General features: G+C 43.3%; 4 protein-coding genes across 4 annotated transcripts in view; 2 read left to right on the plus strand and 2 right to left on the minus strand.

Annotated features, from left to right (window-relative positions):
- Nucleotides 1–3,190, plus strand: part of LOC118405452 (syntaxin-17-like) — a 9,700-nt gene extending 6,510 nt beyond the window's left edge. The window contains exons 5-9 of the mRNA XM_035804953.1: nucleotides 65–151; nucleotides 535–539; nucleotides 1,174–1,349; nucleotides 2,280–2,463; nucleotides 2,885–3,190. Of these exons, the coding sequence (XP_035660846.1) occupies nucleotides 65–151; nucleotides 535–539; nucleotides 1,174–1,349; nucleotides 2,280–2,446 (435 nt within the window). The 3' untranslated portion in view covers nucleotides 2,447–2,463; nucleotides 2,885–3,190. The remainder of the gene's footprint in view (nucleotides 1–64; nucleotides 152–534; nucleotides 540–1,173; nucleotides 1,350–2,279; nucleotides 2,464–2,884) is intronic.
- A 4,318-nt stretch (nucleotides 3,191–7,508) lies between these two features.
- Nucleotides 7,509–10,188, plus strand: LOC118406143 (stress protein DDR48-like). Its single transcript, XM_035806022.1, has one exon. It carries the CDS (start codon nucleotides 7,582–7,584, stop codon nucleotides 9,199–9,201), a length of 1,620 nt encoding a protein of 539 aa, XP_035661915.1. The 5' UTR covers nucleotides 7,509–7,581; the 3' UTR covers nucleotides 9,202–10,188.
- A 624-nt stretch (nucleotides 10,189–10,812) lies between these two features.
- On the minus strand, nucleotides 10,813–12,685 carry LOC118405453 (angiopoietin-related protein 1-like). Its single transcript, XM_035804955.1, has 3 exons — nucleotides 12,667–12,685; nucleotides 12,196–12,273; nucleotides 10,813–11,657 (listed from the first exon to the last, which is right to left on the minus strand). Exons 1-3 carry the CDS (start codon nucleotides 12,683–12,685, stop codon nucleotides 10,813–10,815), a joined length of 942 nt encoding a protein of 313 aa, XP_035660848.1.
- Nucleotides 12,686–13,719: 1,034 nt separating this feature from the next.
- Nucleotides 13,720–14,184, minus strand: LOC118405454 (angiopoietin-related protein 2-like). Its single transcript, XM_035804956.1, has one exon. It carries the CDS (start codon nucleotides 14,182–14,184, stop codon nucleotides 13,720–13,722), a length of 465 nt encoding a protein of 154 aa, XP_035660849.1.
- Between the last annotated feature and the right edge of the window lie 761 nt (nucleotides 14,185–14,945).

The following is a 14,945-nucleotide window of genomic DNA, read 5'->3' on the forward strand; positions in this document are numbered from 1 at the left end:
TGAGTCTTGTTAGTATTGAGTCCCTGTATTTATCTAAGTTTGTTAAACGACTCCTTCTGTACAGGACCAAGGAGAGAAGGTTGACAGGATACAGGACCATGTAGAACAGGCTCATGGGAACGTGCAGTCTGGGGTCAAGGACTCGGGGAAGGTCAGTGACCTCTCTGTTACACTCACACTCACACTCACTACTTCTACTTCTACTTCTACTTCTACTTCTACTTCTACACAGCTAGACAAAACCCCGCGTGGGGCATGACGTCTAGGACATACTCAGAGGCCTAACCCTTGTGTGGCCGGTGGTGGTGGTGCTAGCCATCAACAACAAAAAGTGGTGCATGGAACAAACAAAAAATAAATAAACGAACAACGTGATACTGTACAATGCCACACTAGGTATAGGCTCCTACCCTTACAGCTGGGTGAAGCTGGGGTAGCCATAGTATTTGGCTACCCCAGCTTTGAAGCTGTCTGTGGTCTTAACACTATCCAGTTGTTACTTATCAACTCATTCATTCCTTTGCTGCAAAGCAGTATGGGTAAGCTTAAGGGGTGAAGTATGTCATCTCTGGTTACATTGTTGATTCTCTGACAAGCATAGATTTCTGATTGACCTGGGTCACATGTGGCCAATATGGCTACTAGGTCACATATGGCCAAAATCTTCAACTGTGACCTGTCTGATAGTAATCTCCCATCAGGAAGCCATAGAATGCTGTATTTGAACTTTAAAATTCTGTTTTTTTTTTGTTTTTTTGTAAATTCCGAAGACAGGTATAGCCTATTGTAGCCCAGTAGCCCACACAACTGCTGACTTGTATATTCCGACAACTAAATAGCCCTCTAATCTGCATTTATTTAGCTATACTGAAACTTGCTTCTCATTACCTAAATTTCGACCTCTGACCTCCCGTAGAATGTTATTCACTTTCAAGCTTCGGTAGTATTTTATTTCGCATTACTCAAATACCATTGTATACAATGTAGTTATGTTATTTGTAGACTTATGCAATCAGCTTTGCTGCCTATAGGTCTGTGTAATGTACCGTCGCATTTTGAATAAATAAATAAAATAAATAAAATTTTGTTCAATGCCATAACTTGAAAGGGGACACACACACACACACCTCATTTGCTTGCTTGACCTCCTCACAGTGCTCCTTTTGTTCCTAGAACGGCCCCCACCCCGTACAGTACATTTGCTTACGTTTTCTTTCAGGCTGCGAAGTACAAGGCGGCCATGTTCCCCGTGGCGGGCGCTCTGATTGGCGGGGTGATCGGCGGGCCGATCGGACTGGTGGCCGGGCTGAAGATTGGAGCGGGGGCGGCTGTGGGTGGAGGAATACTGGGTACGTACAACTACTATGTTATCAGCATGCTTAAAATTCCCCTGAAAATAATTTCATCAGGTTAGTATAATATAGGATATACATGTTGGAGAATTCTTATACACAACCAGTTAGTACTCTCATATGGCGGTGAGAAGCTGAACTCCAGTCAGAAGCTCTGAGGAAGGTGTCTGAGAGACATTGAAATGTAAGCAAAGTAAGTACCAAGTAGTTGTGAAAAAGCATTCTTCCATATCCTACACTTTAGATGCATTTGATTTTGTGGTAATTTAATTTTGCAGTAAGGAGAAAATAAAGTGTTTGTGGTGTTTTTGAGTTCTCAATAGCACTGTCGGAAACTACCTGCTAGCAACTGGGCAAGTTTGCTGCAGATGGACAGAACAGTTGCCTCCAACACATCATAATACTATATAATTACTAAATGTACAGGATGTTTACTGACATGGGGGTGTAGTCTGCCATCTCTGATAACTGTGTAGGTTTTGAATAAAGAGACTCTTTTTACACAACCAAAACTTAATTTCCAACAATGTTTCGGTGACCGTCTGTCACCTTCCTCAGGTCAATTCTAACACAGGTTCACATTATACCTTAGCAATATGTGACACTACTTACAGGTATCTGTATCTATAAAGCCGGTATAGCCGCCCTTCGGCGTAACACACCAGCTTCGCAGGCACGCGGTGAGGCAGCAGCTGGTTATATTACACTGAACGATCTGTCACACCTAACTTCTGCACATCTATCTGCAATCGTTCTTTAAAATTATCCAGAGAAGATAATTGTGCTACTGTGCTTGGTGATAACAAGTTCCACTCTACGATAGTTCTGGGAAAATAGGTGCCGTCACAATTGCAAGGTATTTACATATATACAGTGATTGATTGCGATTTTTACAATGTGTACAATGCAATTTTCCCGGATGTGCAGGTTTTGCTGGAGGTTCCATGTGGAAGAAACGACAGGCCAAACAGCTGGACATCGAGCTGGACAAAATGTCCGACCGACAGAGCCAGAGTTATCCCGACTTCAAGACCACGCCGAGTGGTGACGTCACCAAGTCAGACACGGGATACCACAGGCGACCGTCCGCATAACAACATCAATAACCAAAGTAGGCATTGTTAATATACTGTTCTTTTATCCTCAGTGTGGGGCTCGAAATACTATTTTTTTGCATACCTGCACTAGTACTGGTGCAGGTAACATTGAAAATTACCTGCACCTGACAAATTTACCTGCACCACTCTGAATTTAGGAAGCATGGATCATACTGAAATTTTTCAGGATTCATTGCTATTTTTTCTTTTATACTTCATAGGTGGTAACAGTTAATGCAGCAAATAACAATCCACATACACCTACATCATATGACATTTATGTATACAACCAGTACATGGACCAGTGCAGGTTAGGTGCAGGTGGACACTAGAATATCTGCATCTGCAGGTGGTATTTGGAGCCCTGCTATTGTCATGTTTTTATGTGCCATTTCTTGTACTAAAGGGAAGAATATTTTTGTTTATATTCACTAGATATCTTTACCAGAAATGGAGCTGAAGAATGGAGAGCAATCAGAGATGGCAGACTTCGCTCCAGATCCCTGGCCAATGCTGCTTTTCTTGACAAAGAAAGGAAGGAGATCTACATATTTCAGCTTTCTGGCTATTACCAACTCTTGTACCTGTATTAATATTGTATGATCCTAAATGTTCTAATTAAAGCATCATTTATACTGGATACTACTACTACTATTTAAAAGAAATGTGAGTAACAAAATTTTGCAAAATGTATTGTATAAAATGGCAGGCATATGTGCCTCTACCATGCAATATTCTTTATATGTATTTGGAGTGGGGTCCCGTGGCGCGATCGGCAGCACATTGGGCTCAGGCCCAAGAGGTCCTGAGTTCTAATCCAGCTGCCGCGTCACTGATCTTGTGCCCTTGGGAAAGGCACTTTACACGACTTTCCTCAGTTTACTCAAGTGTAAATGAGTACCTAGCTGCGGCTAGTGGCAGTGACAGGCCTTTATGGCAGTGGTAGGCCTTAGGGGCATGTTGGGGCATGACGCACCCGCCATGACACACAAGTCAGGGGTAGGAGGAACCCCTTGCATCCATGGTCGGAAGTCCTCCTAGGAGTCGGAAACTCCAAATAAAAAACCTGCATCTGCTGGGGCCGTCTTACGTGGCAAACAGTTCTGTCCCTGTAGGACTTTGTGCGCCAGTAGACGAGAGGGTGGAGAAGGGAGTGCACACCCCCCCTTCACCTTAAAAAGTCACGTGCAGGTCAGGCAGAATGGTCGTCTAATCAACCTTGTCTGCCAACCATTGATCTTCGGATACGAAGAAACAGCCATCACAATGTATTTGCAGTGTACATGGCTTATGTGTGCCATACTATTGTGTTACACTGTAAATAGGCAACAATTATGGGCCATGACAATGGAAGTACATAGCTAAAAAGAATCCAGTTAAGTTTTACGTTTAAGAGAATGTTCAGAAAAACATTTGAATGGACATTTGGGCTTCATGTGTCAGCTAGGTGGATGATAGGAAATACTTGTGATTTATTTCACAAAGTCCAAATCTTCCAAAGTACAGTCAAACCTGCCCAAGACGACCATCCGGGGGACCGGAAAAAAACGGTCGATTTGGACAGGTGGTCGCTGAGAAGAGTATCGACTCCAAACATGCCCGATGTAAAGTATAAAAGGTTGCCGTTGTGTTTAATGGCAAATAGCAAGCACACTGCACACACGCAAAGAAGCGAGGTCTTTAATGTCAAATACAACACGCACACTGTAAACTGTAGATTTAACCCCAAAATCCGACGCAAACTGGCCGATTTCGGCACAAAATCGCGCTAATTATCATCAAAAATCGATGAAAACCTCAATCTTGAAAATGATGCGGTCGGTATAGGTCCCAATTTGGGCCGGTCGCAGTCGCGTTGGCCAGGTGGTCGTTGAGAAAAGGTCGCTTAATGCTTACGTCAATGGGAAAAAAATCGGGACCGAGAAAAAGCGGTCGAAATGGCCAGGTGGTCGCTGAGAAGAGGTGGTCGCTCGGGCAGGTTTGACTGTACTAAGTATTGTGGAACCATGTGAAATTTAGGGTATGCAAACTGTATGTTGTTGCATTGAAGGAGTCTCCAATCTTTTGTAAACATTTGAATTGTTGTATGAAATATCATTGAGGAAATGATATTCTTGGTACATAACGTTATGTGTACTTAAATTTCTTATGGTGAAATGTACAATGTACATTGGAAGTTATTCAAGAGCAAGACTTGTTAATGTGTGACTCTGTAGTATAGGGGTAGCATTACAGTTGAAATTGCAATAAGATATTTTCTTATCGATTATGCAGTAGAGCTTCATTTGCATAATTGATTTGTAATTAAATTTCTATCAAGCTCAAGTAACTTGTATTGTATGGGCCGACTGCTCTCTCTTCGCAGCCACGGGCTGAATTGCGAGGAGCTTACAATAGGCGGGGCTAAGTCGCAACGGTCTGAAATGGCAGCCTGTATACAGCGCCTGATGACCTCAATACGACAGTAATTGCCCCAGGTGTGGCCAGGGATTGTAGGTTATTAACCACTCACACCGCACCATTGCACGTGTGGTGGGTTCTTTAACGTGCCTGGGGTATGGCTCTCCCCAGACACGGGACCGCCATTTTGGACTCATGGACTGCCAACACGTTTCACAGAAGGGAAACACTGTTCTTGCTTTTTTCTTCCTCTCTTCTGCTTCACAGAAAAATAAGTTCAATCACCTGGACCAGACGGCTGTCACCATGGTTACTAGTAAAGTAACAGACACCCTGTGGTGTTCGATTACATGGTGTAGCAAGTTATGTAGCAAGTGGCAGGACAGGGTTGAAGGGGGTGGTCATCATGTACAGTCAAACCTGCCCGAGCGACCACCTCTTCTCAGCGCCCACCTGGCCATTTCGACCGCTTTTTCTCGGTCCCGATTTATTTTCCCATTGACGTAAGCATTAAGCGACCTTTTCTCAACGACCACCTGGCCAACGCGACCGCGACCGGCCCAAATTGGGACCCATAACGACCGCATCATTTTCAAAATCGATTTTTTATGATAACTAGCGCGATTTTGTGCCGAAATCAGCCAATTTGCGTCGGATTTTGGGGTTAAATTTACAGTTTACAGTGTGCGTGTTGTATTTGACATTAAAGACCTCGCTTCTTTGTGTGCGTGCAGTGTGCTTGCTATTTGGCATTAAACACAACGGAAACCATTTATACTTTGCATCGGGCATGTTTTGAGTCGATACTCTTCTCAGCGACCACCTGTCCAAATCGACCACTTTTTTTCTGGTCCCCCGTGTGGTCGTCTTGGGCAGGTTTGACTGTATATTGTAACAGTGGGGGTTCAAGTAGCGCTAACTGACCATGCCAAACGCCTGTCAGGCTTTTGGGTCAGTCAGTTACGCTGCTAGTGTTGTGATCCTGAGGACCCGGGTTCGATTCGCGGGTCGGTCAGGATATTTGTATATATTGTTTATTTTCTGTTCTACTCGCCCCATGCGTTTCATTGGCGCCCGATGTGGGGCTCGAACTCGCCCCATGCGTTTCAATATGAATGTGTTTATATAAGGGAACTATCATATAAATTTAGATCATGTGAAGGAAAATATTGTGTATTTGCTTGCAAATCATATTGTTGAATTGTGCATAATTTCAAGTGACAGTTTCAGATTTTTGACCTTTTAATCAAAATCATGTTTACTATATGGCCATGGTAAAATCCTACTTGATATCAGCCCTACAGCGTCGACTGTGGCCAAACAGTTCTATACGAGAATGACAGTCTATGCCACATAGGGCACATCTGTAAGCTGTCACGAGAGAATTGGGATGCGCACAATTAATCAACATAACCAGACAGATTGACTCAAAAGACGTCACGTTTCTATGACAACGAGTGCAGCCGAGATCCTAAAACGGAAATCATGTTCAGGCAGAAGCGCAAGTCACAGGACCACCATCAAGGTAAAGGGTGAGGTATCAAGAGCTACCTTAGCAGACGGAATTGCACTTCAGGGTTCCCACCCGTTTCTGCCTTGTTCCTTGCTCCGACTAGAGCTACACACGATCGTACAGCTTTGTCAAGACACTCCACAAGGCGCGGAACATCACTAGCAACCACCAGTCAAGGTAAAGTGGTCGTACCTCAGACTGAGGACGAAACTAAACCGCTTTTTCGCTGACTAGCAACTTCGACTCACGTGTCGTGTCCATCACCGGACACACTGTCATACCTTCGTTGACTTTCACATCCGCCGATAATTCTGTACAATCTAGCTTCTTCTTCGTGTCATCACTACAATTTTCTGATCCGGTACTCCGCACACTCCCTTCCTCTGGGGTTCAAAGCTTCCAAATCTTCCCTGGTGCATGGTTCGGACAGGAGGGGGCAGACAAGAAGGTGTTTCATAGTCTGCTCCTGTCCGCAGTCACAGGCAGTCTGTCCATCTGGACTGAGACCCCACTTTGCCATAAGGGTCTTGCATCTACCTGTGCCTGTTCTAAGGCGGTTGAGACTGAAGCGTACTCCGGTTTCTTTCTTCTGAAAATACACAAGATGTCGACCTCGATGTCTATCAAACTAATCATACTTGTATTGTTTCGTACGTGGGAAGTTGCAGCGCAAAACACCACCTGCCCAAAACCCTTTGAATGTTCCAAAGAGCACACCTCATGTCTGAGTTACTACAACCGGGGGAATCTTCATTCTATCCCGTCGCCACTACCGTTGACTTTGACAAGACTTAATATACAGTATCAAAACATCACCATCATCAAGGTGGGGGATTTCCCTTTCCTGAAGTCTCTGGGGAGCCTGCGTTTGCTAGACTCTGGAGTTGCCAGCATTCAACCAGAGTCGTTTGCAGGCTTGCCGTGTTTATTAGAACTAAATCTAGGAGGTAACAATATCAGGAAACTGGGGCCAGATACGTTTAAGGGACTGACAAAGCTGAACGTTTTGTACTTGACCAAAAACAAGATATATTTTGTTGATAAAGTAGCGTTTCTAGGGATACCTCAGTTGAAATTATTGGGTTTGAATAACAACTGTCTTTTTGGCATTCCACAAAGTATTACATTGATCAAATCACTTGGACATTTGAATTTTCTAAACAATATCAAAACTTCTCCTTTGCTTGTAGAAGACCTGAAACGTCTATCTGTCTTGAACATGGGTATAAACAAGATAGGGTGTGATTGTAGAGAGCGGGAAGCCAAGAAATGGCTTCTTGAATCTCCACACACACTACGATGGCGTGTCATATGCATTGATGAAGTTACTAGCCAGATGAAGCCACTGAAAGATATTCCATGGTCAGATCTGACATGTTCAGCACCTGAAGTGTCTGTTCTATTAGACAGTCCAGGTATGAATGTAGCAGAGAACATTTCAGTCATTTGCCAGACAAACTGCGAAGAAAGTCTCACATTCTCGTGGATACTACCCAGTGGCGAGCACAGGTCTTCAGATTACCGGTATTCCACAAACTACACTCGTGTGAGAACGATGTCGTGTGAAAGGTCGGGTGTGGAAATATCAGAGACCAAGAGAATGTGCCACTCAGTGTTGAACATCCCTGTAGCTGACAACACCACAGCAGGCAACTACACTTGCAGGGTGGCGACGAACTATACGGAATCCGCGACAGCATCGGTGATACTGACAATCAGCAATGCTACAAGGCTGCTAGACACCGTGGCTACCACAGGACTCGGAAATATTAACAGAAGTACTGCTAAAACAACGACAGTCATGTACCTGGTAACCTTCTTCTGTTGTGGCGTTATGTCTGGATTAACCATTTGTGTCATAAAAAGGGGATCGGTATCTAATGAAGATGGTGGACAAGGCAACACTGTGGAAGGACACTACGAAAACGACGACCAGTTTTCAGACGGAAATGACAATGCAAACAGACACTATGAAAACGACGATCAGCATCCTGACCCAAACAATGATGCAAACAGGCACTACGAAAACGACGACCAGTTTCCGGACTCAAATAATGATACAAACAGACACTACGAGAACGACGACCAGTTTTCAGACGGAAATGACGATGCAAACAGACACTATGAAAACGACGACCAGTTTTCTGACTCAAATAATGATACAAACAGACACTACGAGAACGACGACCAGTTTTCAGACGGAAATGACGATGCAAACAGACACTATGAAAACGACGACCAGTTTTCTGACTCAGATAATGATACAAACAGACACTACGAGAACGACGACCAGTTTTCAGACGGATGTGATGATGCAAACAGACACTATGAAAACGACGACCAGTTTTCTGACTCAAATAATGATACAAACAAACACTACGAGAACGACGACCAGTTTTCAGACGGAAATGATGCAACCAGACACTATGAAAACGACGACCTGTTTTCTGACTCAAATAACGACACAAACGGACACTACGAAAACAACGATCAGTTTCAGGAGTCAAACAATGATTCAAACAAACACTACGAAAACAAAGACGGAAATGGAGATTCGCAAAGACACTATGAAAACGACGATCAATTTCCGGACACAAACAAAGTTACCGTCAGGCACTACGAGAATGATGACCAATTTTCGTCTGAAATCGGAGCCACGGTGAGGTCCGAAGAAAACGGCGACCAGTTTTCGGACGAAGAGGGGACATTGGAAGGTCACTATGGCAATGAAATCGGTGCAGAATCTTCCTTTAAGGCAAGTCCCCGGTATGAGGCACCTGTTGCAGTACAAGAAATGACATCAGGCTTGTACAACACTGACAGTCGTGAGGAACAGTAAGACCCTCTAGTAGATGTAGACAAGTACGGGACAAGTAACAGATAACAACCCTGCACAGAAATATGCATATGGGACGTTTCCTGACAGTCAAAAGATCACAGAGGAACAACGTGGTGTGACATACGCACCCAAGGAATGTGACGTCATGGATTCCGCTGACACAAAGAATGGATGACGTGTCAGGTTACGGACATATGTGGCCCTTCCCACTGCCCACAATACCTGCGAACAGGAAATCGAAACAGGAGGACATAGAAGTGGGCCATGAGAATTAAGTAGACAAAGTCGGTTTCTCCCTTTTTATCAAACAGAAGGTGTTACGGGACATTGGAATGTTACTGACACTTGATGGTTATGCTTTAACTAATTTCAAATGGACACCATCAAAGGCTCTACTCTTTGATCAGCAAGGGTATTTCAACCCATTTAAAACGCAGGAGTCATTTTTTGTTTGTGTATATCATGTATTTTAAGGTCACTTATATCATACGCTACGTCAACAGCTGCCTGCAGGCTGATTTGAGCTGCTCATGAATAATGGTTCAAACAGACAAACAATCCAGGTCACCATGGTGATGCTTCACTCAGCAGACTAATATAAACTCACTCTAGTTTCAATTATCAGTACGTACGAACGTGTCGCCTGTATCCACAACGTGTCAAAATACTCATTACAATAGATTGTGTTTCTTTCACAACACAGGCCCATTCTATCTATAGCACAAGAGTAACTGATAAAGATACAATATCATATATTTTAGAAAGAATAACTTTTTGCACAGACGGCATACCTAATATTGTAATAAATACTACTATTTCATATACTAAGTGCAGTTTCGCTTAAATGTATAACGATTGTTTTTTAGATTTTCAAATGAGACGAGTTTGGATGGAAAGATTTTTGTTGGTCTTTGTCTTTGTTGGTCTTACATATTACAATTCAGAGCCACATACACATAATTTCAGTCTAAAAACAATGCCTTTTATTCAGAACATTAATAACAACTCAAAGGAAGGGTTTAATTGTATAAAACGCATGCCATTAACCTCCTCGGGCTTTTTTATTATTTAAGCCGTATATCTTCACCGTATTGCATAATAGTATTATGTATATATATATATATATATATATATATATATGTATATATATATTACCTATATTTCTATCGATCTCAGTTACTTATACCACATGTTGGATTTATCAACTTTTCTGATCAATCATGCAAACTAGCTTCTGATTCAAGTGATTTATATCTAATTCCGCTGTTTCCATTTATGCCCACGTAGTTGGTAGTTATAGCAATAGGCAGTAGCAGTGTAGGAAGCTGAAGCCTATCATCTGCTTGGAGTCAATTGAACCCAGGGACCGAGACTGTTAACAACACAAGAAACATTCAATAGAAGCAAGCGAAACTGTACTAAGCAAGCTGACTTTTACTTCAGTTTCTTGGGAGTGGGTCTTCTTTAGGTAAATCCACTTAGCACACGATGCTTAAACTGAGAGCTACGATGAAAGGACTTCTCGGTATTTTATTCGCTTCACGCATTAAAGGGGTCTATTTTTCTCACTTTGGGCAATTCTTGCATAAGGCGCCTAAGCATTTCAGGATTTTACTTTGTGAGTCTCATGTTTGCCACCCTGGTGCTGAAGTCGGTGGGACGGACCATCATTTTTGTTTTCTTCAGAGAATACTGATCCTCATTGTTGAACGGATACCACCGGACGCCGTTACCATTGTAGGCGTTGTTGAGCCCGTCGGTGTCTCGGAAGTACGGACCGTTCAAGTTACTGTAGCTGCCGTAGTCGTTGTACCACCAACCACCACCGTAAAGTTCCGTCATTGAACCTGTGCTATAATTACTGTCTTGGTCGAACCAACGGGCACTGAACTTTGCACCGTTGTTGCCTTGTGATGAACTTGACAGATGGAACCCATCCCCGGCCGTCCCACTGTACCCCCCGACACTCAGGATGTAATCAAAACGCGGACCGACTGAGAAGGTGCCATATCTAGCGTACTTCACATTCCCTACCCAGTCCTCAAGCTCAATATACATCTCGTAATGGTTATGGGCCGTTAGATAGTAGATGTTGTCTAACCCCAGCCAGTATTCACCACTAGGGTCCCCAAACCCGTCTCGGTAAGCCCAGATATAGCGGAAAAACTCGAGGGACCCGTCAAACCTCCTCTGTATGACCGTCCACCCTCCCCCATCTGTGGTCTGATCACAGTATACAGAGACTGGGTCGTTAAGATGACCTGGTTTGATAGTAAAAACCCCACTAGCTATCGAACCAAACATCGCCTGAGCAGAATAAATCTGAGAGCAGTCATCAAAATTGGTTGTTCGCCAAAGATCAGCAGGGATGGACGGCTGGTTGTGCGGAAGATGTTGCTTTTGGCCTCGTTCTACTTTGTTTTTCTCCTGCTCATCCTCTCTTGAAGTCAAAGATTCTGTAGCAAAGAAACGAAAAACATTCTACAGCAGAGCATTAGACTGAGACCTAAAATACCAATATCGATTTCCTATCATGTTACACTAAATCGTTAAGTTTGTTTAGCAACAACATGACAACAGGAACTGAAAATATAACTAATATGCTACTTGCATATAAGTGTACAAACTTACTCTTTCGACTTATGCATGGTCTTGCCAATGGTTGTAAAATATTATTAGACTTTTCTACAAACGAAGAGAGGGTGTTAGTTGAACTTCATGTCCGATTTAAAAGTGTTGAATTTTTAGGAAGTTATGATTAATGGGACACAAGACTGAAAATAATGATTTCAAAGCTGGTAAATTCATGTTTATTTCGTTTAGTCACTGAAAACAGACGATGGATGGTTTCTAATTTTTATCCAGTTGCTTGGGTAACTGCTATCTTGCGTATCTTATTACCTGGATGCCGAACCTTTACCGACGTATTAATGACAGAATGACATTCAAAATGTGTATCACATTTTTGTGCGTTTTCAACAGTAAGTTGCTCACTTTGTTGCTGCTCCTCTATTGAGGACAGGGTTTCTCCAACATCAGCTGCCTCCTCTTCTTCAGGGTCCTGCAGGGTTCCTAAGGGAAATGAACACATGTATTCGTATTTGTAGTAATGCCAGCTGCGTATGCGAAATAGAAGTGATGTGCAGTTCATTGTTAGCGATACTGCTTCAGGACCAGTTGTCTAAAGTTCAAAACGTTACTAGGCAAACTAACTTTTGTTTGATTCCATTTTCTACTGTTTACTGTGGCAATAGAACATTGGTCTATATTGACTCTACAAATTGTGATACAGTAGTATGTTAGGCCGTGTTTACACAAGCGTTAGGTAGCGGAGATCCCCTCCTACGGGTCTGTAACTGTCGGGCTGGCCGCTAGAAGCGCGATTTAGTCAGGCTAGAAATACATTGCTGTTACTGGTTTAAGCAAGTTACACACGTGCACTATGCCATTCACACGTGTCTCTACCTACCACAATCCACGCCATGCTTCTGTAACATTTCCAGCAAGTCGCCACAGATCGCCTGAGGAGTTCCGAGTTCACCGTTCTCCAAGTCGTTGACAATGGCTGAAATTTCATGGAAAATGGTCTGTTTTTAAACAGGTGTTCGTTTGTTGTGTTGACTTGAATATCATAGACAGATAATAGTAACAAAGATATAGAAGTAAGATAGCAGTTGATATCTGGCCAAATTGCCTGGTATCGATGTTGCTTCCTGAAGTTAAAATCTCGGGCCCTCTTCTTGTCTACCGTGTTCCCCAATGACCATGAGGTCTAGGGAGGTTAGGGTTAGGTCTATATAGGAAAGAGTCTGTTCCATATGGTACTCTTTGTGTAACATTACAACTCGTACCAACCTGTCTCAACACACTCCTCCCAAACCCTGCACAGTGACAGGGCCAACTGGTCAGTACGGCCTTCTCCGGTCACTACAGACCACTGCAGAACTGCGGTCACCACGAACACATGGATGAGCGACATTTTGTAGGCCTGTTGCCTATGCGAATAACAACTACAGTACATGTACACCAGATGGTGAAGTTCTCATACAGCTGGTGTATAAATAGTTGATGTGTAGTTTGTCCTGTCATAGAGCATACATTTTAGAGTCCCTGACTACATTTTGGAATAACGCTGATTGAATAACGTCATTGCCAATAAGAGGGGTAACTTACATAGCAGTGAAAGGACTTGGATGTTAATATTATTCCTTGATGCTAACATACTGGACTTTTCTCCTGTGATTCCAGCAATCTAAGGTACTACAGGCACGTGCTACTGGGGAAGGTATGTGGTTACTGAAATCTGAGTTCCACTTCGGACAGGCAATCAAAATAAAGAGTCCTGAATTGTGTGTAGGACTGTGACGTACAAGAAACTGTCAACTACAATCAAACTGTATTTAGTTGACTTTATTTTCTGTTTCTCCGAGGGTCGGTTCTTTTGAAGTTAAATTTACTTCGCACTTGATGCTAAAACTACTGAGAGCTACAATGGCAGTATTTACTCCTTTTCGAGAATTATGTCTGGCACCCTACCCTAGTGCTGAAATTTGTGGGACGGATCATCATTTTGGTCTTCTTCAGAGAATAGTTATTGTTATTACTGTAGAACGGATACCAAAAGACGCCCAGACCATCGTTGCTGTTGTAGCGGTCGGGATCTCGGAAGTACGGACCGTTCAGGTTACTGTGGCCGAACCCGTTGAACCACCAACCACCGCCGAAATATTCCGCCATTGAAGTCGAGGAGTCAGTGCCTTGGTCGTACCAACGGGTGCTGAACTTCGCACCATTGTTGGTAAATGATGAACTTGACAATAAGAACCCATCCCCTGCCGTCCCACTGTACCCCCCGACACTCAGGATGTAATCATACATTGGACCGACTGAGAAGGTGGAGTATCTAGCGTACTTCACATTCCCTACCCAGTCTGAAAGCACAATACACAGCTCGTACGCGTTCTGGTGCGTTATACGGTACATGTTGTCTAAACCTAGTCAGTACTCGCCACTAGGGTCCCCAAATCCGTCTCGGTAAGCACCGATACGGCGGAAAAACTGGACGGACCCATTATACCTCCTCTGTATGACCGTCCACCCTCCCCCATCTGTGGTCTGATCACAGTACACAGAAACTGGATCGCTACCATGGCTTGGTTTGATAGAAAACACCCCACTAGCTATAGAACCAGACATTGCCTGAGCAGAATAAATCTGAGAGCAGTCATCAAAATTGGTTGTTCTCCAGAGGCTGTTTCCGCTGGCCGGATGGTTGTGTGGAAGATGCTGCTTGTAGAATCATGGTTCTCCTTTGTTTGTCACAGTCCTTTTCTCCGTCAGGTGAGGTCGTCAAAGACTCTGTAGCAGGGCAAAGAACGATCGAAAAACATTCAGGCACCTCACAGCTAGTTATATAAGTCTCAGTATAGTTTTCTACCAATGGGACGCTAGGATTAAATCTAAAACTGCAATATCGATTTCTTCTCATGTTGCATATAAACTAGAACGGACATGTCGGCAGGAACTGAAGATATTGCTACGTGGTATATCATCAACAATGTATATCAATGTAAAACATATCCGAAATGCCGGACTGTTTCCCAATTTGATCAAGTTTCTTGAGCAACTGTTACCTTGCACATCTAATTACCTGGATGTCTAATACTCACCAACCTATCAATGACAAAAATGGCATTAGAATGTGTACCACACGTCTGTGCGTTTTCAACCGTAAGTGACTCACC

This window comes from Branchiostoma floridae, chromosome 18 (assembly GCF_000003815.2).
Source record: "Branchiostoma floridae strain S238N-H82 chromosome 18, Bfl_VNyyK, whole genome shotgun sequence".
Lineage (NCBI taxonomy): Eukaryota > Metazoa > Chordata > Leptocardii > Amphioxiformes > Branchiostomatidae > Branchiostoma > Branchiostoma floridae.